The 23,241-nt window shown below is 37.5% G+C and overlaps 1 protein-coding gene across 7 annotated transcripts in view; it reads right to left on the reverse strand.

The window, feature by feature from the left end:
* The window catches only part of NNT (nicotinamide nucleotide transhydrogenase), a 41,061-nt gene that overhangs the window by 5,694 nt on the left and 12,126 nt on the right, over positions 1-23,241 (reverse strand). For all 7 annotated transcript variants that reach the window (XM_051804729.1, XM_051804730.1, XM_051804732.1 and 4 more), the window contains 13 exons: positions 22,712-22,899; positions 21,846-21,979; positions 19,963-20,154; positions 18,881-19,034; positions 17,830-17,991; positions 16,935-17,045; positions 16,078-16,223; positions 15,161-15,356; positions 14,328-14,561; positions 12,342-12,502; positions 11,240-11,419; positions 6,971-7,130; positions 5,574-5,655 (listed from right to left, as the gene is read on the reverse strand). In XM_051804729.1, the coding sequence (XP_051660689.1) occupies positions 5,574-5,655; positions 6,971-7,130; positions 11,240-11,419; positions 12,342-12,502; positions 14,328-14,561; positions 15,161-15,356; positions 16,078-16,223; positions 16,935-17,045; positions 17,830-17,991; positions 18,881-19,034; positions 19,963-20,154; positions 21,846-21,979; positions 22,712-22,899 (2,100 nt within the window). The remainder of the gene's footprint in view (positions 1-5,573; positions 5,656-6,970; positions 7,131-11,239; positions 11,420-12,341; positions 12,503-14,327; positions 14,562-15,160; positions 15,357-16,077; positions 16,224-16,934; positions 17,046-17,829; positions 17,992-18,880; positions 19,035-19,962; positions 20,155-21,845; positions 21,980-22,711; positions 22,900-23,241) is intronic.

Here is a 23,241-nt window from a genome sequence, read left to right on the forward strand (position 1 = left end):
TGCAAGCACACCAGAAGTGCATCAGACGAATGTTGTAGGGGGCTAAAGATAAATGTTCAATGAGGAAGCCTATACGTCCTTTGGAAGAGAAGGAAAATAGTCAAGAGTAAATTTGGATTATTGAATTCTTGGATTTTGGAACAGAAATTTCTGAGCAGAAATCAAAAAAAATCGGGAATGAAATAAAAGCACTTCAGACTTCTTCAGAAAGGAAAGAAAGACTGATAAATCAACTTGCCATGACAGACAGATTGTTATACATTTCTATTTTCAACTCTACTGTGATGGAAATGGATAACATCACTGATTGACCACAAGTCACAGTCCAATCAACACAGATCACTTGTGAATTTAACACTGTGCAAATACATCCTTAAAAGGGCAACTGAGAGCTCCATCATTAAGACAACATTAAGACAATACAAAAATGAGACAACTGAACTCCAGCAACAAAATTAAGGACATATGATTAATCCACATAGTATTAGATATACTACAACCTTAAGGTCCATACCAAACAGCAGGATAAAACCTGGCTTTAAAAGAAATGCTTTTAAAGAAACAAAGACAATAGATTGTATTCAGCTAGTAAACATTTGGGATCCTGTTGCAAAGGATAATACCTGGAATCAGAAAAAGGAGAGCAAATAGGACAAATTACAAACAGCTTACGGTTCACACCACTGACTCAGTAATACAAGCCATGTGTAGTACTGCAGATAGACCTTAAGTACACCAAATTCAATCACTTGCAGTAAAGTAGGAGAACTCTTATTCTGAAGTACCCTTGAGAAAACTCATCACTCCTCTGGCAGTGAAAACAGATTTTCCAACAAAATTCTCTTTTGTGTCTAATAAAATTATTTGAGTGCCTTTGTGACCAAAGCTGCTTTGGCAATACACAAAACAAAATACTTGTGATGTTTCTATTAAATACTATATACACATACAATTTTATTTCAAGGGCTGGAAAGCCAAAATTTAGGCTGCCAAGAGAATAAATTTCACCTTTGACTTTACCATTCCTGGCAAGAGGCAAGGAAAGAAGGAAAGAAAGGGACAAATTATCTTCATTCAGGAAGAGTTATGGCAGTAGTTAAAGACTTCTGACAGACTCTGCTTGAAACCACATACTGTGTATTCACGAAGTTTGAGAAAGTTGCTCATACAAAAGCTTTTTTGGACAAATATTGAAGTCTGCTTCTAAGAGCCTGTTAACCAAATATGACAGTAGCCTGCCAGTACTACTTGTAATTGGATATGCAAGAATGTCAAAAAGAATAATGAAAAAATATGTGCTTATCTGAGGCTTTCATTATGTCAAAAGGTAACATCTACACATTTCTGGAGTGAAATCAGCCTGTCCAATACAAAGCAGAATTCAGAATTCAGGTAACCATGGAAAATAGACACCCAAAATCCTTGATGGATCACAACGTGTCTAATAAAGGCTGCTCCCAACTCACAACAGCAGCAGTTCTTCAAAGCTGTGTGCATTACAGCAGAACATTTTGTTACATATGCTCTCCCAGATGTTCAAAATATGAACCTCATTCTTATTCAAAAATTCAACATGGAAATTATTTTAAAAGAGAGACATGTTTTATGGTAAAAATGCTTTGAAGTGAAAACTTGCGAAGTTTCTTTGATATTCTTTTAGTATTAGTTATGCAGGAACTCCTGTAGGTTGGCTGGTTTGTTTATAAACCAAGCAGAAATCTTAACCCACAACACATATTCACAATCATGTTCATCACACCTTATGGATAACTCTGTAGATTACTAGAATCAAAACATACAGCTAGCCTAGATAGCCTAGACCTGTTTCATGCCTGAGGCAACATACGCCTCAAAATCAATCAGGTCAGTTAAATTTAAACTGAGTTAGATTAGCTAAATTAAGCATACTTAAACAGGGCTCTGATATTGGTTCCCTATTTCCAACCACTATGGTTTATCATAGCAGAGGCAAGATCCAAATGGACCTTAGCTCTATGCAATAATCCTCCCAAGAGCCCAACTACAGGGAAAAAAGTAGAGCCTGCTTCCACAAAACATCACACACGGACCTAGTGAGGTCACCCAGAGCTGAGCTGACCCCAGTGGAAGCAATGGCACACGTACAGGAGCACACAGCTACAGCTGCATCCTTCCAGAGGCAGATCAGGTACAGCAAGGTTTGCTAGTTCTAACTACACCACCAGTAAGGCAGTGGAGTTAAGAGATCTGCTGGACTCCACCTGTCCCTTCATTTGCAACATTAATAATTCAGTACCCACAGAGTTAATTTGATTATAGCAAACCAACCAAGAACTGACACACATGTACACACTTTGTGTCTTCATATTAAGTATAATTCAGCTTCCCAGAAACTTGTATTAGCGCACAATGTTCTTATGCTGTCATTCATCAGTGACAGTAAATTCCATCTTGTAGACCTGAGATACACGGTATGTTAAGACTGCTTAGGACAGCATTTCAACAGCTCATGCTTTAAAATTCTTCTAAATTTTCCTGTAGAGCCACAAAGAATCATAACTGTAAACTGATATAATTAAACAGTTGTAGTTAATCAGTTTTATTTATTAATTTGTAGATAAATGTGTAACTGATATCATTCACATGTTCTATTACTTCCAAGAAATTAGAACAATGGAGGAGGGGGAACAGAGCTCTGAACACATTTAAAACTCAGCCTTTGAGGTATCAATGGAAAAAAAAAATCAAAAAAGGCAGGTACAACACTAAATCAGTACTACCATGTTTTCAAAAACGTAAAAAACTAGTTTCCATATGCTTAAAAATTATTAGATTCTCCAGCATCAGAAGACAGAAATTCAAGTCCTTCAAGATATCCATCTATAAAAGTAGGTTAAAAAAAAAACAAAAACACTAATTTATTAGCAACTATTTTGAAAGCCTGTTAAAGAGGTAATGTGCATCAATCTCAACTATGAGTTACCAGAAAATCAACTTATTTACTATGAAATTATTTAGAAAGTCTATAAAAAGCAATTTAAATGTCCTTTCATCTTAAAATTCATTTTTCTCATAAAGAACTTATTGTGCAGGAAAACAAAACACATTGAATAGAAAATATCTTAAGAATGTCATACTGTGGCAAAAGGTAGGACAGATAATTTGATGTGGACATGGAGAGCATCAATAACCCACACGCATATGAGAATGTATACAGTTTTAGAGAGTAATTATATATCTATATGCAGAACTACTACAGAATATAATTCTATTGTATAGAAAAAAAATCAGAATTCCATAATTAGGTTCCTACAAACAACACAACTTGCGGCTGACAAACTTGGGTAAAGCAAGAATTTTCAGCAATTTACTAAGTTCTGACATTGCAAAAATACAACACTAGTTGTAGAATAGCCATTTTCCAAGGCCAATAGATTCTGAGGGCTACAGGATTTAGCCTATAAAAAGTTTTGTTGTTTTATCCCTCCATAACAGGGCAAAGCTATACTCTAGGCTCAGTAATATCCAACCTTCTATGTGACTTTACTAATGCATTAAAGATGTGATCTGCTGCAAGAGCATCTCAAGTGAGCAATGACGTTAGCTATGCAACTGAGTAACTAAAACAGTCTAAAGTTTCCCAGAACTCTCCTGTATTTCTAAATTTAAACCCTAGTCAAAGGTTATGTGTCATGTTACATAATATGCATTCACTGAGAATGTTATGGCTATAGGCAGAGTAAATGAAAACAACAGCTCCTCTGGATCAATGGTGAGCCATGAAGCAAAAAAACCAGACCATATGACAGTCACAGTTTTTCTTGACACACAGTGGGCATTACAGACTGATGCAATCCTACGTCCACACTGGCACCCCTCCACAGCGTATGTGTGAGAGCGTCACTACATCTGGACAGCGAGTGGTTTAGGGTCCCGAGGCACTCCAGGCCTACTGAAACCAGAGGACAACAGCTGCACTCAATGAACACCGTGGGAGCTCAACAAAGTGATGAAAGGCCTGAATTACCACAAAGTGTAAATACAGATTTATTTCATTAAAATACTAGGTAACCACTGCAGTGATCCCTTCCTGAAATTGACTCATTTCAAGTATAAGCCATTTATTTCAAGGACTCATTCACCTTTCTACCCTGTAAAGCCAATATAAAAGGAAGAAACAGTATTTTTTTATTTCACCAAGGTTGGTGAAAAAAAAAGCTCTCCCCCACAGAAGCACTGAAATAAAGACAAAAGTATACAATACTGTCATCGCATTAGCCACAAACGGGTTTTCTTGTTGCACAACAAGGAGTCTTCAAATTTTTTAATGCAATCTGGACACACACACAGCTTTCACTAAACATGGAGAAAAACAAGGTGTGAAGAGAACTGCTTCAGGAAGCAAATACACCACCACACCCCCTCATTTCTCATGTATCCATGAACAAACACATCTATACAGCAATTTTATATGCAAAACTGCAACATGCTGGCTAAACACTAACAAGTAATTGCTGCTAAACCTTACAATTCTGCTGTTATCCATCACAACAGATGCTGTAACACACTGCAAAAAGCTTACATGCAACTTTTCAATAAGGTTCAAAAAGTAGCAGAAGAAGGAAAATAAAAGCAAAAAACATTAACTACTAGAGTACTGACTCCAGAGGGAAGTCACCATCTAATTGAAATAAACACATGGAAGTCAGAGAATAAGTCTGGCTAACCACCATCTGCCCAAATATCTTGTTTGAAATAAAAACTGAGACTCAACTTATTTTAAAATATTAAGTTATCATAATTAGAAACCAAGCAAAGTTTCGAACAATCAGCAGGGGAGGCATCTTGTTTGCTTTCTAGTACTTTCAGTATCTACAAGGTCTACAAAAAAAATGGAGGAAAGGACTTGAGGCTAATACTGGCAATCTAAGAATTATCTTTGCTTTTGGAGCAGCACTCCAGCAGAATAAATTCATGGGACTGGTGTCATGCAGTCCAATAATCTTTCCATCCAATATTCAAAACTGTAATAACAGCCTTGCTTGCAGTAGAAAATCTTATGGGAATCCCATAAGTGTACATCTAAGTTCTCAATAGTTTCAAGTACCTGCCACAGGAGGAGAGGCTGAAAACTGGGAGAAGAAGAGAAGGCTCAAGGGAATCTTATCACTGTGTATAAATGTCGATGAAGGGCAGTAAAGAAGACAGAGCCAGTTTCTTCTCAGTTGTATCCAGTGAATGGACAAGAGGCAACAGTTGCAAATTGAAATACAGGAAAAACCTATTTTACTCTAAGGATGACTGAACATTGTAAGAGATTGACAAGTCTCCATCTCTGGAAACTAGATGTTCAAAACCCAACTGGACAAAATTCTAAGCAATCTGCTCCAGGTGACTCTGGTTTGAGCAAGGAGGCTGGCTGAATCAGACAATCCCCAGAGATCTCTACCTTCAACTATTCTGTGACTCTGTCAATGCTGAAAGAAATATTAAACCAAAACTAAGGCTTACTTGTAGTGGGGTTTAATGGAATGAAAAGAAAAACCAAACTGAAACAGAACACTGTAACACTTGTCATCAAGGAAAGCACTTACCTGACATTCTTCCCTTGTTCTCTCAACATCTTCACCAGATCAGCTATTGGGTACTGAGCTTTTGCTGCACACAAACCATAACCTGAAAGAATTTCAAAATCTTAAGCTATTTTTCTGTTTCGGTGCAGAAAGACTAGTTGCAGACAATAAGAGTATCTTCCACACAAACAGAAGCTCTTATAACTAAAAATAAATTAAAAAAATACACACATCAGATTCTCATATATTCACAGCCTGACCACTATAATTCATCTCTTTTTTGATCTCCTGACCACTCATAGTGCAGTGATTTGGCCAGTCCAACAACAAAAGCAACTTATTTCAGCTTCGCAAAAATACATGCTCCTTTCTCTATCAGAAAAGGTTGTTTCAGACAAGTACTCTGAAAAACTGATAGAGTGGCTAGTATTATGTTACTTCACAACCACTACCCTCAAGAGAATTTTGAATTTGCATAACTCAAATCTAGTAGCTGGATATGGTCTTTTAAGTCTGTCTGAGCTAATTCATCAGAGCAGCTATACCCTGAGAAATACAAAGAGTATAAATTATTATTGGTGTCCTCAAGGTTTGACCACAGGAGAAAGAGGCAAACTCCTTGAGGATGACTGCAAGCTTTACAGGAAACAGAGGTAACTTCCCAAATTAAAACCCTAACTCACTGATGTTTCCTTTTAAGCTGAAGCAAAACAAAAGATGACTTTGTATTTTAGCATTCTTCACACTCCAATGCTAAAATAAATTTAACATAGCAGTCAAGCCATTCAGTTGAAGAAATATGGAGCTATTCCCTAACTGAGCTCCTTCCTATCAGGGAGTGTGCTACTGAACAATATGAGCCTACACTCAACATAGTAGTTTCAGACAATTCAGGGTTTTGGTTTTCAAGTCTTTTTTTTTTACTTTAATTACAGTATTTACATTAACTAAGTTTTAAATGAGTGTACTGCCTTTTTTTTCATAAATCCATGCAAAATTAAGCAAGTACATGAAAACTGTAAACAAAATCTTTTCAGTAACTTAACAGACAGATGTACTGAAACCACTGGTACTGTGGCAGTGCTTGGAAACACAATTAATTTTGTGTACAGCTGTTGCAGTGTAAGCTTAATTTACAGGAGAGTCTTTGTCCTGAAGAATTTAAAATGCAAATAAAAATGACAGTTTGAAGAAACACACATAAAGAAAAATGAAGTGGCATACATCTCTGCAAAGAAGAATGATAACTGAGCTGGGAACAAAAACAAATCACATGGACTCAGTCAACATTTGACATGCTGCTGCCATGCTGCCACTGTAGGCTACAGTTTTTTGGTTTGGTTTGGGTTTTTGTTTGTTTGTGGTCTTTTTTTTCATAATACATCCTCTAAACATCTTGTGAGTCAAGAGTGTCTTACCTGGAGTAATAATAATACTATTGGCTTCTTTTATCATTTCAATTGCATTGTCCACATTGATTTCTGTGTGGGTCCCAGTAATTTCCATGGGCTTCCCTCCAGCTGTGGATGCAGTGCCATAGCCCCCAAGAATCACATTTGCAAGGGAACGGTTCATAGCCTGAAAGACAAGAGGGTTTTGATCAGATAAAGATAAAATGCAAAAATAATGGTGAGAGTCCATGAAGAACTCCTGAAAATATTTTCTGAAAATATTAAAGACTTCCCAACAATAGTCTTTACCTGCTGGTTTTGCCTTCTTATAACTCAAAACTTCTTAAAACAGGTTCCTTACAACAGTTTAACACATCAATAACCAAACACCAGCTTCTAACACATTACATTACACATTTAACAAGAAAGTACCAGCACTTCCCCAAGGCAGCAAAAAGCAAATATTAGTCTCTTTTTGTTCTTAAAATGGAGGGCTATAAAAGAAAACATACTTGACAGGATTTGTTTAAAAAATTTTACGTACACATATACACATACACATTAAATTTTTGCAAGATATTTTCTATAGGTCCTGACCTATTCAACATGTGAGTACAGAACTGCTAACGACAGCATGGAAACCACGAAGCTCCTACAGGTAGTACAGAAGCAAAACTCTTACAGCAACAAGGCAGAAAAGAAAAAGCAGCTAAGAAGCCATACGAAAGTAGTCAAATTTTAATGAACTGAAGGGGGCCATTACTTACTGGCTGAGCACCAAAGGGAAACAAGAGATTTGAACTAGGAGCTTTAAGAGAAGAACACATCCTGAAAATCTGTCTCCACTAGACACATAGCCAGAAAAGCCACTGGCTAAATGCTTTCACTGGCATGTCTCCTTGTGAGTGTGGTCCCAAAGCAATATCTGTCAATAACTGGAAATAGGCAGAACTTGTAATTGCAGGAAACAAAACTTCAGAAGCAGGAAAGAAACAGTATAAATTGCTTCTTTAACTGCATATGTGACACACATCTTCTCTACTAGCTGAGAAACCACAACAAAATTTAGGAATGGATCTGGAGAGACACAGATGTGTGGGAGGAACCACCCACATAAAATATGCTTCCAGCTGTCCATTCTCCACCGACATTTCAAATCATGCAATTTCACAGGTGTTTTGCCTGAGAAGATATGCCATTCTTTGAAATTCATCATCTAGCAAATAAGCACAGTGAAGACAACAGAACTTTTGTTTGTCCTGGTAAGTCATCAGTATTTCAGATACTGTAAGGGAAGCACACAAATGCAGTGAAATCAGCATCTCTCTACTGTCTGCAGTACCCAGTAGCTCATGTCCCCTAAGAACACACTGCCTTTGACATATATCACAATATTAAAACACCAAACAGCAACCAGACTATGTAGTATATTATAGCAGTTAAGTGTCAGGTAAGACAGTCTAGACAGAAGAATACCGTCTTCAGATGTTGCACACAATAAGCTAACAAGAAGCAAAGCACTTTATACACATATCTAAATCAAAGGACTACAGTTAGACCAGAGAGAAAAAAAAGTTAAAGTATTATCAGAAATCTGAGAAGCAGGAGATTGAAGCACATTTGCCTGGCTCTACCACAAAGAGCCAAGATGACCTGCCTTCCAAGAGGGAAGTCCGGAAAAAAAAGTGGATGGTATAGAAGAGCAAAAACCTTATCAAGCAAAAATTAACCAGCTAAAACCTGCTCAGCACTGGGACAGTGTGAAAACTCTTCTATAGCCTCCTTCACCTTCTTTACCACCACAGACCACAAATATAGAGGTATAAAGTTCAGGATTCAGCACTCACTGATAATCCACCAACCAGCAAAAAGCCCTCTGTGCTGTGCACACAAGGTGACAATGCTCAGGAGCTTACAGTCCAGGGAAAACCAAATACCTGATCCTGAAGAACTCCAAGGGTTTCCACTGTGTTCAGAGAAACTACACAGCTAGTATAGGTGATGGGCCAGCCCACAATTTATAAGGCTAACACTGTTTGTCCCTTCTCTTGCTCTGTTTCATTCTCCCAGTTAACGGTTATTCTTCAACGTCAAGCTTCTTCCCCATCCCTGAGCACAGTGATTCTAACACTACAGTTGCAATCAAGTATTTCCTGTGGGGAAAAAAGGAGGGAGAAGGACATGCTAATACAACCAACTGTTCTGAAGAAGATGCGTTGGTGTTTTAAGAGCCACAACTCACAGGATAAGTGAACAGTACAGGCCTTTGCTATCTGAAGTGAAATTCTTTGTCCTTAACTCAGCCTACTAATAGGTACAAAGAAAGACAGATAGAAAATAAAGCAGTATGAGTGCAAAAACTAAGTGGTTATTGGAATCCATATTGGCCAATTTTATCAACCGAAGCTTTAAGAGATCAGCTGGACAGACTTTGGATGGTTAAACTACAGTTTTATCGCAAAAAGTAATCGAAAATGTTGTAAAAATAAGGTTTCGACCATTAAGATGTTTCCACAAATACCTTCTCTCCTGTACTAGATACGTTTCAATAAATATACTGGTTTTGATAGAAGTAATATTAAAGGGTGTGGGGGTGGGAAAAAAAGAACAAAAAAGGGGAGGGAAAAACTGCTGCTTCATTAGTACAGGTTGCAACACCTAAAGCAGAGTTTACTGAAACCCTTGAGCATTGTTTTCTCCTGAAATGCAGCTTCAAGACAATGATACTGAATTCCCTGATTATAACATTGCTTTTAAAAGAAATAATGGAAGTAAAAGGAAGTAAAGCAGAAATTAAAAATGCTGGGCCAGCAAGTGCAGAAATTATACAAAATAATTTTCATTTTACTGGTTGATGAACTCTAATTGTCTAAGCTTATATAAAGCAGCACAAGATTTTTAGAATACTACCTCAAAAGCTAGATTTCCTGAAATAGTCCTGAGAAATATTTAGAGGAAAGATACTCTGTCACTGCATAACTATTTTGCTAACTACTCCCCCAGGTTTCCTATTTATCTGGATTCCTCCAAGCAACTCTGAAAGTATTTCAAAACTCTCTTATATAAGAGTGCTAAGAAGGGTTAGCAATAAAATAACTTTAAAAGGAAAAGAGATGGTAAAAGAAAAATCAATGTACAGACAGACGTTGCCTACTGGTAAATATATATCAAACAGTTCATATTTTCAGTAAGATTTCACAAGAATTCGATTTTTAAAGAACATGATTTTCATACTTGTGTTAGCCATAAGCATCATCTCTCTATTGATCTGGACTAAAGTCCTGAATGTATACAAATAAATATGAGCCACATAATCTCATCTCCTTTTGATAAGGAGACAGAAAATGTTCAAGAAAGAACAAGATTCTTTGACATTCATACCTGGAATTGTTCATTTGAGCTCACCTTCAAGAAGCTGGACAAAAATGCCTTTTTAAACTTTTCTGAAATTGTTCCTCAAGAAAGATAAAAATTAATGATACTAAATATTCCTAACATGGTAACAACACTATTTATCAGCTGAGACGAAGCAAATGATGACAGCCAGCACTGACCATAGGAAAACATCAGACAGGAGAACAGCAACAGTGATCATGCAAGAACGCGAGCAGAAGTAAAACAGGATTACACAACAGAGAATCAGGAGTTTGGCATCTGTTGTACTGTGAACAGTCTTCTTTAAATCATTACCTCTACATCTTTGAAAACAAGACTTCTATGTAAATGTTGTAGATAAAAGGAGGTCATTACTAATAATGCAATACAATTTATATAGAGTTGAAGCTCAAGTTTGCTGATACAGACACTGGCAAAGCAGTGAAATCCTGCAAGCCTGCTGCCACCTCGTGGTACTTCAAAGTGGCTGCTATGAAGAAAGTAGCACACTTTCCTGCATGTCAAAAAACAAACTGTAAATTACTGTCTAATCAAACAGCTTTTTAAAGGAACACAGTACACACTACAAGAGATATCTAAGTATCTCCTGCTAAATACTAAATTTAGCTTAAATTTAACAAAACTGCATAGGTATATGACTAGAAAAAAACAGTTGAGCACAAGTAATCATACTTGTTTGAGCCCAAATTCAAACCCTCAATGCCCAAGTTAATACAAAGGCTGTCCTCAGTTTTGACCAAACAAAGACAACTGACATGTAGTCCAACAGTTTCAATCAAGAATTTTCTAGTCTGTAAAGACCTAACAGTTTGAGATCTAATGGCTTATCTTCCTAGAAAACATGTTGAATAAAGTTTTTCATTATTCAGCAAACAACCAGAGTTTCTGTTGACTTCTTACCACACACATGATGTAAGAGAGGATGGCCCCAGAGGAGCCAATGAGTGCACCAACAATGGTCAGCAAGTTGTTGTTCAGTAGAAAGCCCTCAGCACACAAAGCCCATCCAGAATAACTGTTCAGGACAGTAATAACTACAGGCATGTCAGCACCTCCAATAGCTGCTGTTAAAGTGACACCCTGGAAAAGGAAAGAAAATACTTCCATGTAAGCTATGACTAAAGAGAAAAGAGAAGACAGTCTTCTTGCAGCAATGAAAAATACAGAAGCAAAGAACAGTTTGTGTTGGAAGGTACCTTAAAGATCCACCCAGTTCCAACTCTCTTGCCTTGGGAAGAGAGGTCATCCACTAGATCATGTTGCTCAAGGCATCCACCCTAGCCTTGGACACTTCCGGCAATAGGGACATCCACAAACTTTCTAGGCAAGTATCAAGTTACTTAATAACCTACTAAAGTATCCTCAGTGTAGGTATAGTTATTCAAGCTGTGACCTGAGGACTGGATTTACCAATTCTGCCTTTTGAGAGAGTACAGAAAGGTACCCCACCATCCTCATCCTGTGCTTAGTCACATATTTTTACTTGCAAAAATATCCTACCAGCTCTCTGGAATTGTTCATACTGTTAAAGGATTCATACTGAGCAGCCTTTGCAAGAATTGGTTTACAGAATGGTAATATTCAGGGTAAATTTTGCAACACTGGTGTGCACCGGTGTGAGTTAGTGGAAGAAGTTACACATGGGGATAATCTTAATAAGTTATCATGACAAACTGTAGATCCAGAGCTCTTTTAAGTATTTTAAGCATTAATTTCCCAAAAAGTCTTTTAAGCCATCATTTTGTCATATAGAACGCTTCATTAATCAATAGTTGCAAAAAAGTAATTATATACATACACGCCTGTTCTCTTGAACAGTTCTGGTTTACTGCTAGATTTGGGGAAGTCAGTTCCTACCTGCTGCTGCAAGTTACCACGCAGGCAGGCACTATGCCAACTGTGACTCAGGAGGGTAAAATAGCATCCTTAAGAGGAAACTTGCAAAGCTGGAGAACAAACTGCTTGTTTAATTTGTCTTACCTTCTGTAATTTCTCAACTTACCATGATGGCTGAGAGTGCTGACACAGAACCTAGGCACGTAATTCCTGTAGTGTAACTGGGATCCATCATGTACGGAACCATTCCGCCAATGCTGGCAGCCAGCAATCCCGCATTTAGTGCATGTCGACCAGGCAAGAGCAGAGGGGCAGAATTCAGGATACCTGCAATAAAACGCACATTCAGAGATTGACAGATGCATTCAGGAGAGCCTGCTTCTTGTCCTCAGAGAAGGCTGAGTAACTCAGCAAAAGAAAAATTAAAAAGAGAAAAAGGGAGGGGTGGAAGATAAAACAAGTTAGTTGAGGCTGATGACATCACCTTGTGATGACTCAGAACTGCAAAACATTCGACTCACTCTAGATTCTCAAATACTCCTGTTTAAACTCGGTTTACTTCCTAATTTCACTAAAGTGCTCTAGAATAGTCACAAAAACCTCTTCTTCTCTTGAAAAGCCTTTTAATTTTTCCTTCAAAAATGTTTCTTCAAAAATCCCAAGTCTTGGCATGTTGTGTAAAATACACTGTAGTAGCAAGCTTTTAACTGGAACTTCTACACAGATATAATCTGTCTCTCAAAAGAGAGACAGACCTCTCAAGGACAGACAGGTACACAGACCTCTTAAGCTTCCCACACTGGTAGAGACTTAAAGAGAAAAAGGGGTTCACTATTGGTGTGAGTCAGTTTAAAAAGATAATCACATATTTATTCTCATACTAGGCTTTTTTTTTTCCAAACAGCATGGCAAAGAGTAGAAGTAATGCAAGTTCCTCAGTAATTACTTACATCAGAAGTGACAGAGTATCTCATTTAAATTTAGCTGAATTCAGAGGAAGAAGGAACTGATGGTCTCAGGACTGGGAGTCAAAGTGTGTGACCTACTACCTCTTCCACAGTATAGAATCGATAGTTCAATAGTACAGACAAGCTTAGTATTTCATATCATGATGATATGAAAATGAGAGGGGGGAGGAAATAAACAGGAGAGTAGGCTGAAGCAGGCAGTGAAGTTCACCAGGGACATGCGCACAAATCACAAGGGGGGTATGATGAAGGGAGAAAAAAATGTAACTGAGAAGAAACAAATAACCACTTAGCAGAGATAAATCAGAAATACAAACTACTGACAAATACTTCAAAAGATTATTAGAGACGACAGCTTTCCATCCATGTCGTGCTTCCTCCTTCAATGGCTGGTCTCATAAACACTGAAGACAGCGACCAGATGTTTCCCAAAGGAACTATTGCAAAGCTAACAACAAAACAAGTAACAGGAAGCTCTTAGCCTGAAATTCTTAGTAAAGGTATTACCTGAGTCTCTCAAAAGCTGTATGCTTACAAAACCAAAAATAAATGCAATAAGGAACGTTCATGTGCATAAGAATCAGGAATTAGCAAGTATTTAACTTAGAAAGTGTATTTACTAAAACAGTAAGAGGTATGGAGCACAGAGTTTGCACAGTAGATAAACAGTGAACTGAATGGTTTAAAGTGAGGCAGCTTCAATCAATACTGCAAGCTGCCCACCTGAACAAAGCCTGCAGTGCTAAGAACAAAATCCCATAAATATTACCAGTGCTCACTGAATCCAGTAACACCAGGGTTTGAATTAACATGTCTGTTCAGGAATACAAAGCTGTGATCATAAAAGTTCAATACAATCAATGTGAGGAAAAGCATCAGGTAGCATCTGAGCAATACTAAAACAACACTTATTTCTAGAAAAGATGAACTGAGGGAAGTTTACATGACTTAGTAATGAACAGCAGTAATAATCACTGAGGACAGCCTTTCGTAGCTAAAGTTGTACACAAATTAACTATAATTAAAAACAAAAAAGTACACTCATTAGAATTAAACATATAAACCTTTACCTGATGCAAAATGTCGGCATTCTTTGTAATTACACAGCAATCTGAAGTCAGAGCTAAATTCGGGGGGGGAAAAAAACCTTTAACAAATACCTAATTCTGAATAGAAGGTCTCACCTTGCAGTTTTCCATAAGCAACAAGAGAGCCACTGAAAGTCACCCCACCAATGTATGTGCCAAGATAGGCCACAATCCTAGTGAGGTTTGCAGCGGGATCAGTAGCAAAGTGAGGATACTCAATCATGTATTCTGCTACACAGGTGAGCACAGCAGCCAAACCAACCAAACTGTGGAAAGCAGCCACCAGCTGAGGCAGATCTGTAATTTGGATGCGTTTAGCTATTGTCAGACCTATGGAGAGTTGAAAACAGAAGGGAAGTCTTACAAAACACAACTAATCTAGAAATTCAGCTAGAAATTAATGGAGCATGGTTCAATGTGCAACGAATACACACACACACAACACTGTTCCAACTAGAAATCGCTATGGCACTGAACTGAAGGCTGTACATGTGTACATGGGGGTATCATGAAGAACAGAAGATTAAAACATATCATGTTCTTAGAAGCATCACTAAATATTGAGAAATTTAATGCTTTTTGTGACAAAAGCACAGTGTGAAAAGGGAATTTGAAGTATTCGGTCAGGAACTGAACACAAGCATGAAGTTGGGCAACCTCATTCACCTTTGGACACCCAGCTTCCCTAATAGAGATGATGTGCTCCTGATTTTCCACCAGTCTCCCCATTCTTTACCACAATCTGAAGCATTAATAAAAGCCCTGGAAGTCATTTTTTTCTGTCCACACATTTGCAAAATAATACTGCACAAGCCACAAATGTAAGTTAGTCAATTCACCTGCAAGCTATACAGTATTTTATGTATATATAGCTTGCACAAATGCATGCACAGAACATAGCTTGCTAGTTCATAATATCATACACATACCTATGGTACCACCAAGTGCCATTGCACCTGACATCTGCGCCAACAATTCAGGTGAGGGATTAAGGCCTCCAAGAGTTGCTGCTAAACCTCCTGAAACACCAATCATACCCAAAGCATTTCCAAGACGAGCTGTTCCTTGAGTAGACAGACCAGCCAGGGCACCAACACAGCACAGTCCTGAGCCCAGATACATCACCTTTAAAATAAGTAAACCATCAACATAAAGCAGTGACAAATTGCATCACTATTAAAAATATTTCTGATCATTAAAAAAAAGCGCTGATTTTTCCAGAATGTGTTTAAGTCACAGTTCTTAAATGAAGTCAAAACTCCTGACTGTGAGAAACTGTTGTACAGGTTGTGATTTTGGCCAATTAAAATGTGATAAACTTTTCCCACACTTTACGACCTTTGTTTATCTGCAGCATGAATAGGTGTCAAACCAATTTTCCTCATCAGTTCAGAAGCAAGTTTTTCCCTAGTACAAATCCAAAGCTAAATATCCTGTTCATCATAGGAATAGTTTCAGAATTTGCTTATGGCACATTTGAACTAATAGTTCAGATAGTTCTGAACTATCAGCAATAGTATAGCTAGCAGAACTAGGGCAGTGATCATTTCCCTGTACTCGGTACCGGTGAGGCCACAGCTCGAATTTAGGAAAACAGCCCAATAAATAAAAGTACCTGTTGCTTTACACAAAAACAAACAGCAACCACCACACCAAGCTTTTAAAATTTGAAGATTCGTCATCTGGAGTATGATTGCAAACTTAAAGTTAATAAGCTTCAGACTGGCCTTGTGGGAATATGCAGTTGACGAAAAGACCTTGGATTATTTATTTACTCCTCGACAGCGTGGGCATCACAAAACATCACAATGAACAGTGGGCTAGGAACCATAAAGTCACCTTTTACCTGTTCAATACTATAGCCACCACTGAGAGCTGCTGCATAGCCTCCTACAAACACACCACCAGGAAGCAGGTACAAGTAGTTGTATTCAGGAGGATCTGTGGGACGTTTGAACATATCCAGCATTCTCTGTGTGACTAAAAACCCACCTGGCCAAAGTAAAGGAACAATCTTAAGAAAAATAAAATCTGAAACTAAGCATATGCCAAAATGTAAGAAATATGTAGTAAAACCATATGAACACACATTTTAGCAACTGACACCAATAGAGCCTCTGAAAAGCTGGCAACTTAGAAAACCACCAGGAAACAAAGGTGTGATCAGGGTTAGATCCTGTTGTCTCTTAGCCTGTGGAAGAAATTCAGAAGAAAAGGAGGACTTGCTCTGCCTCTATACTCTACACTGACTATAGGATACAGCTGAGTTTATAGCTTTGTCCTTTTCTCTATCTAGTCTAGCAAAAGCAGTATTCATAAGTCACATTGCTCATTTTCCTATCTTTTTTATTATTGAAGCTGGGACTTCTGAAGCTCAAACAAGCAGAATTTTGTTCTATGCCACTTACACGTATTATACAGGAAAATATAATATGTAATACAATCATCACCCAAATTTTACCATAAAAGAAAAATGCACACTTAAATATTTCCCTAAAAAAAGGTTACTCTACAGAGTATGTTAACCAGATACAATAACTAATATGAAAATTGGAGGGGTGGTGTCTTTATATTGATGAAAACTCTCAGATCCTATTCCCAGATTTTTATTTCTGGAATCCATACAATTAAAGAGCTAAAAAAAATTATAAAATTATACAAGTGCTTGAAATTACTCTCAAGAGAAAACCTAACATGTCATACCTGCAATATTGACTGAAGAGATAAAGGCTGAAAGCACTGCTAAACCTTGAGGAGTGTTTTCAGGGAGATAGTGTCCTCCCATCAATACCAGCCCACCAACTGCAGTTAGACCTATTTAAAAGAGAAGAAGTGTTATTGAACCTTAAAAGGCTCTATACGTCTTCAACAGTCAAACAAACATCAGCCAACTCAAATTTTGACCCCTACTCTACACATTACTCTTTGAAGAAAGACTACCATGGTTTTTTTCAGCAGCATAAACATGTTCCAAAAGAAAAAAAAAGTGTATGAATGTAGTTTTAAAGAGCAGCACCTCAAGCAGAGTTAGCCTATAAGTACTTTTTCAATAAAAGAAATTTTGCTTTTAACAATCAAGGTAAATCAGACTTGTGACCTGCCACATGTACTCAAACACAGATATATAAAATCCTACCTATTTATAGAGTTATGAGTCTTACGGGTAATTCAGGAATTTTTTCTTTTTCCCCTCTCTCAAAACACATAGTTAGAGGTGAAGAATAAAAGAATGCAAAAAAAATGAGAGACAAGTTATTTTCAGGGAAATGTTCTGGAGAGATGGGAGGAATTATGTGTTCTATGAAAGCAGACTGCAGCACTCAAGTAAAACAAAATTTTAATGCAAACAGGTCAAGAGTAAAAAATTACTTATGAAAATTAAATTATGCAGCACATTTGCCCTTCCTTTGAAAAATCATACTCTCAGAAAGACCATGTTTCAGGAGTCCTTGCTATTTATGAAAGTAAACTCAATTAAGTACTACAAGGCTCTTTGGTATTCTAAAAGGCGTATCAGCAGACTTTTGTCTAAAGTTCCAGTAAAAGAAGCCGTGCCTACATCAAATAGGAAATAAACAGCTGTGTCACAGCTACTCACCTGAGATAGCATTAGTCACCGACATGAGTGGAGAGTGCAGAGCAGGAGTCACACCCCACACTGTGTGGTAACCCACTATTCCAGCTAGGCCAAATGTTGTCACCATCTGAGTGAAAGCAGCATTAGGTGCTACAATGCCCAGTCCTAACATACTGGCTAAACCTAGGAGAAAAGCACAGAAAAACTCTGTAACTTCTCAGTGATTTCTTACATTTAAATTGTATATAACAGGAGTCCAATAGTGACATAAAAACAAAACAGAGTTCTGTGCATGGATTTGCTTCAAGATCAGGTGGATCACCCTCTTGAAATACAAAGTGCTTTCGGTGCTACTGTTTCTTTTATGATAGAAAATAAAGCCAGATTTCACACATATTTGTTATGCATACACACAACACAGCAAAGATACATTTCTACACAAACACTGAATCCTGTCCTCTCCTGTTGTATAGAAAAAATGTAGAAGAGTCACAATCATGCTGAGATATTACTTGGAACACATCAAAGCATATGTATGAAAAACAGAGATTAAAATTAAGAATACTCAATTCGTTAATTACCTCATATAGACATTCTGATGCACTGAGAGTACGACATTACACAGAGACAATATTTTTTTGTCAAGATGAAGGTCCTATTCCTAGTATTTCAGTAGACTGTGAGCATTTAAGTCTCACCCAATACAGTAAAATTTGAAGAAACAAATGGCATTGAACAGATTCTGCTGAAAAGTATGGGTACAGTCCCTGTCAGGAGTCCTTCAGAACTTGAAGCATTTTACAGATACAGAAATAGAGCCAAACATAAATGCACATTACATGAGTCAGCACTTCCTGAAATGTTAATATTTTTGGTTAAATTTCTAAAGTTTTGGTTTCCCTCTTAAAAGCAATTATCACATTGCATTGATTTTGCACTAGGATACACCAGGCAATCAAGTGCATTCCAAAACAGTTATTAAATTAAATGTGTTAGATTATGAGTCACTTTAGAAGTACTAGACAAATGAGGAGTACTCTACACTGATTCTCCAGCTCTGGAAGTTGCTTACCTGCTGTGTATACAGATGCACTAGTCATAGTCTTTCTAAAAGGTGTAACAGTAGCTGCTTTTTCCGCTTCCAGCTCTGCTACAGTCTTCTGCTTCACAGGTGCTCCTTGAGGAATATTATTCGGTAGAGGTGCTGGGAAAATGACCCTGCCATCCTGACAAGAAATATTTACAGTTATGCCTAACATGGTAGACAGTTTGTAGTTAGAGAAACCTTTTCTTCTTAATACTGCAAAGTTCAAGTTAAGTTCTAACATCCTACAGCCATACCACAGGAATATCTTCCTGCATCAGTACAAGTCTGCAAAATCTGCCACAGGTCTGAATGGAATCAGAGCCTATCCAGACCAAGCATAATGTCTCATATTTTTTGCTGTTCTCCAGGTATCCAGAGAGGGAACTGTGGAGCTGTCAGTCCCAAGCTGTACACAACGGTGGTCTGGGAGAGCTTAAGTCAATATAAGTCTCCTCCAGAGCAGTTATCATAAAGTATTAGCAACATTATGCACCAAAACTCAACTGAAATTAATACCTCTTACCTAAACTGCAAATTATTATTTCCTAATAGTTATAGAATGAGAGCCCTTACTGGTTGATTCTCTGAGTTTGTATTTTATTATTTCCTAATAAAGCTTAAAGTATCCTGCATATTCTAGTTTCACCAATTTTTTCTGAAGTTACTCTTACTATAAAAGAAAAATGTATTTTAAAAAATTAAATAAAAAATACAGGAAGAATGTTTTTCTGGTCCTGTAGTAAAGTCTCAAATATGTTTTAAATAATTATGTTTTTATCACACGAATACAACAGGCAAACTTTATCTTTTTGCTATTTTTCAGCAGTAGAGGCATTAGGTATTTGTTTAACCTTGACAAGAAGACAAAGCAAAGAGGTTTCCCACAACAAAAAGGGACAGAGGAATGCTCAGCTGAATAAACACACAATTATCCACACTCACACTCTCATCAAGCCACCTCTGAAGTCTGTTGACATGCAGTATTTTCAAATGCATTTCGAAGAGACAGCAGTGATGAAGGTTAAAGATTTACTTATAAATTAAGAAGAGAATATTTACTGACTTACCTTCATTACTACAGTTCCTCTAATAACATGATCCAAAGTCCCATAATCAAATTCATCTTTTGGATCAAAGTAGAAGTTCTCTTTGTCAGGACTAATAGCCTTTAGAAGTTTGATAATATTATTGGAATACAGGGTACTGGCTTGAGTAGCCATTCTACTAGGCAGATCTGTATACCCAATGTGTGTAACACCCTGGAAAAAAAAATCCAAGTAAAATAATGAGGATTCGTACAATCTCTGAAAGAGCATCATCTTTTCCAGTATATCCTTCTGGAAATACATATCCCAACTCTTGCACTTATTTCTGTTCATCCCACTAAAATTGCTACCTGCAGTTCTGACATTATGAAGACAGGGGAGGATTACTCACAACAGTTACAGAATCCATCATGATCAAACCCAACACCTTAAATGCTATTAGCAACAAGCTCTTCCTACACAAAGAGGAAGGCATATTGGTGCAAGAGCTTGTCTTCTCCAAATCCTCAGAACTTAACTTCTTTAAGCAATCAAGTAACAGATTATCCTGCCTAATGCTTGGTATCTTCTCCGTTTTTCTGGAAGGCAAGCGCAGAAGCCAACTTTCTATATGCCAGCAGAGTGAAGGGAGCTTCCCAGAGCTAGCTAGCTGTGCCAGTAATACGTCTCGGTTCGTGTGTATGTAAAAGTGGAACATAATAGATCCTCACTGTTTAAAGAACAAATGAGAGTACACCTGGCTATCAGACTTTTGGGAGGAAGCAGAAACTGAGGCTGTAATACACTCGTAAGTGTTCAAGCAGGCTTGAGTTAGAACACTGCTCCCACAACTTACAGTTAAGATCCGTGCAAGCTTCCAAAACTCTGCCTTAATGCAATGCTCTGGCACAATCCTAATACTTCTGCATTGTTGCCATTTTCCATAGCACAGTGCCAGTACACTAAATCCAGGGGTAATACTTCTCTAAAAGTACCCCATATAAACTCTTCATGGAAGTACGTGCTTACTTGTCTTCTATGTTCTCTAGTTTCAGGTTTTAACCAATGACATCAAAAGCCCCAGAAAGCCACAAAGCCAAATGTAACACGAGTCTTTAACATATACACAAAGAGCCCTGCTTTTGTTAACGACGACCATGGCAGCAACATCCTACAGGCTTCACAAATAACAGCATTATGTCCTTGCAATACCAAGCAACAACTCTGATAATCTGCTACCAAATTTTTATAATTGCTAGTAGATTTGTCATAAGTACCAAAAATAAAACCCAAAAAGTAGAAAAACAAGTTCTCAAACAAACCAGTAAACACCAAAGCAAGACCAAAGTAGTTCAGTGCAGAGCCAAACTGCTTCCTTTAATGAACCAATTTATAGGACACCTAGTTTGGGTTACAAGTGCTTCGGATACTCCACAGAAGACACACATTCTTGAAGCTAAAGACATATAAAGCCAGTACCCTCCTGAAGCTGAAATTGTACTGAACTAAGCCAGAGACTTCGTACTGAAGTAAACATTGACACAGTCTGATCCTGCTCAGCTTACCAATGGCAGGGACTTGTCAACCCCCAGTCGTGGGAGGTGATAAGCAAGTCAAAGAACCTATTTCTACTACTATCTCTTTTAGGTCAAACCACACCTTCAGCTCAGCAGAGACAAACCACTGGACTTGGAAGTCTAAGTAGCAAGAATTCCATAACATCCATTAACAAGCAAATTAACACAACACAAAGGTATTTGTTTCTTTAAAAGTATTCAAATTCATACACATGTTACAGTGACCAAATGCAAATGTAAAAGATTCCTTCAGCCCAAACCAGCAAAATCAGCTACTCAGGATCCAGTTTACAAAACACAATGTGAGTTCAGGCCAGCTGAGAATGAACTGCAGATTAAAATGCTTACCTTATGAACATACATTTCTCCAGGCTTTGTAGTCTCAATATTTCCCCCTGCTTCTGCAGCTAAATCCACAACAACGGAACCCTCCTTCATTGATTCAATCATGTCTTTCTTAAACAAGATAGGAGCTTTTTTACCTGACAAGATAAAACATAGCAAGTTAAAAACAGAATACAGCTTTATATCTGTTGAGCTCAGGAGATTACTTCTCACTTCTACCCATATTACTTTTGTAAGCAAAATTTTCAAGTAATCGGTAGCTAGGATAAAATATCACAGAACGTGTGTTAAGACAGAGAGAAGAGATGCTAGAACATCCTGCTCCAAAGCATATAAAAAAGTTATGCATGGGCAGTCTACCAAAGATGCTAGCAAGTCCAATTTTGTCAGCAAACTGATAACATCCAATCTTACAATTCAAGTCATAACCAAAAAAAAGCCTCATCATAAGTTATTGAAATATAGATATTGTGCAATACAAAACACTGAAATATAAGCTCTACCTTACTACATTTCAATTGCAAAGACAGTACCATTTCAATCAGACTTGTTTTAGTGCACAAGTTGTAGAGCAGAAGTAGCAGTGATGCAGTAGGTATGCAAGAGAATTATATACTCTTACTTTATTACTATCTGCTCCTTGTTTAACAAGAAAAACATGATGGTATTGAGCCAAAGACTGATACTTTATGAAAACGGAAGTTTTTAAAGGAGGCACACACTTTAAAACCGGGCATTTATCACAGAATGGTGGAAGTTAATGCTCACATAGACAAAATTCACTAACCCTGCAGGTGCAGCTCCAATATATGCCAACTTACTTACTTACTTAGGTAAATAAAAATTAGCATTTTACACATAAAACATACCTGGAATCAGTGCTGTAGTGATGATAATATCAACATCTTGGCACTGTTTGGCAAAGAGTTTCATTTCAGCTTCAATAAATTCTTTGGACATCTCTTTAGCATAACCACCTTGTCCCTCTCCAGATTCCTTTAAGTCTACTTCCAAAGGCTCAGCACCAAGAGACTTGAACTGTTCCAAAGCTGCAGCTCTAGAAAAAGAAAATTGTAGAAGAGGAAGCCACCACTTTAAAAATACACCATGACTTTACCAATGTTTTCAGTAGCAGTCTTCAGACAAGAGATACAAAACTTATTTCAGGATTGAGGAGACTACAACTAAAGTCCTCAACTTTCTGTATTTAGTGAAAAGAATAACTGCATCACAAAATTTAGGTTCCAGACAGACTTGGATAAGGAATGAAGGCAGCCTACAGTTTCCTGTATAGTCAGAGTTGCTCTAAGGAAAGCCTCAAAAGGGAAGATTTAACTGATGCCTAGCTCTGCACACACATTTCTTATGCCATGACTAGGTAAATCCACAGCCCAAACTT

The sequence above is a fragment of the Manacus candei genome, unplaced genomic scaffold, assembly GCF_025592945.1.
Source record: "Manacus candei isolate 608988 ecotype Guabito, Panama unplaced genomic scaffold, ASM2559294v1 h1tg000061l, whole genome shotgun sequence".
NCBI lineage: Eukaryota > Metazoa > Chordata > Aves > Passeriformes > Pipridae > Manacus > Manacus candei.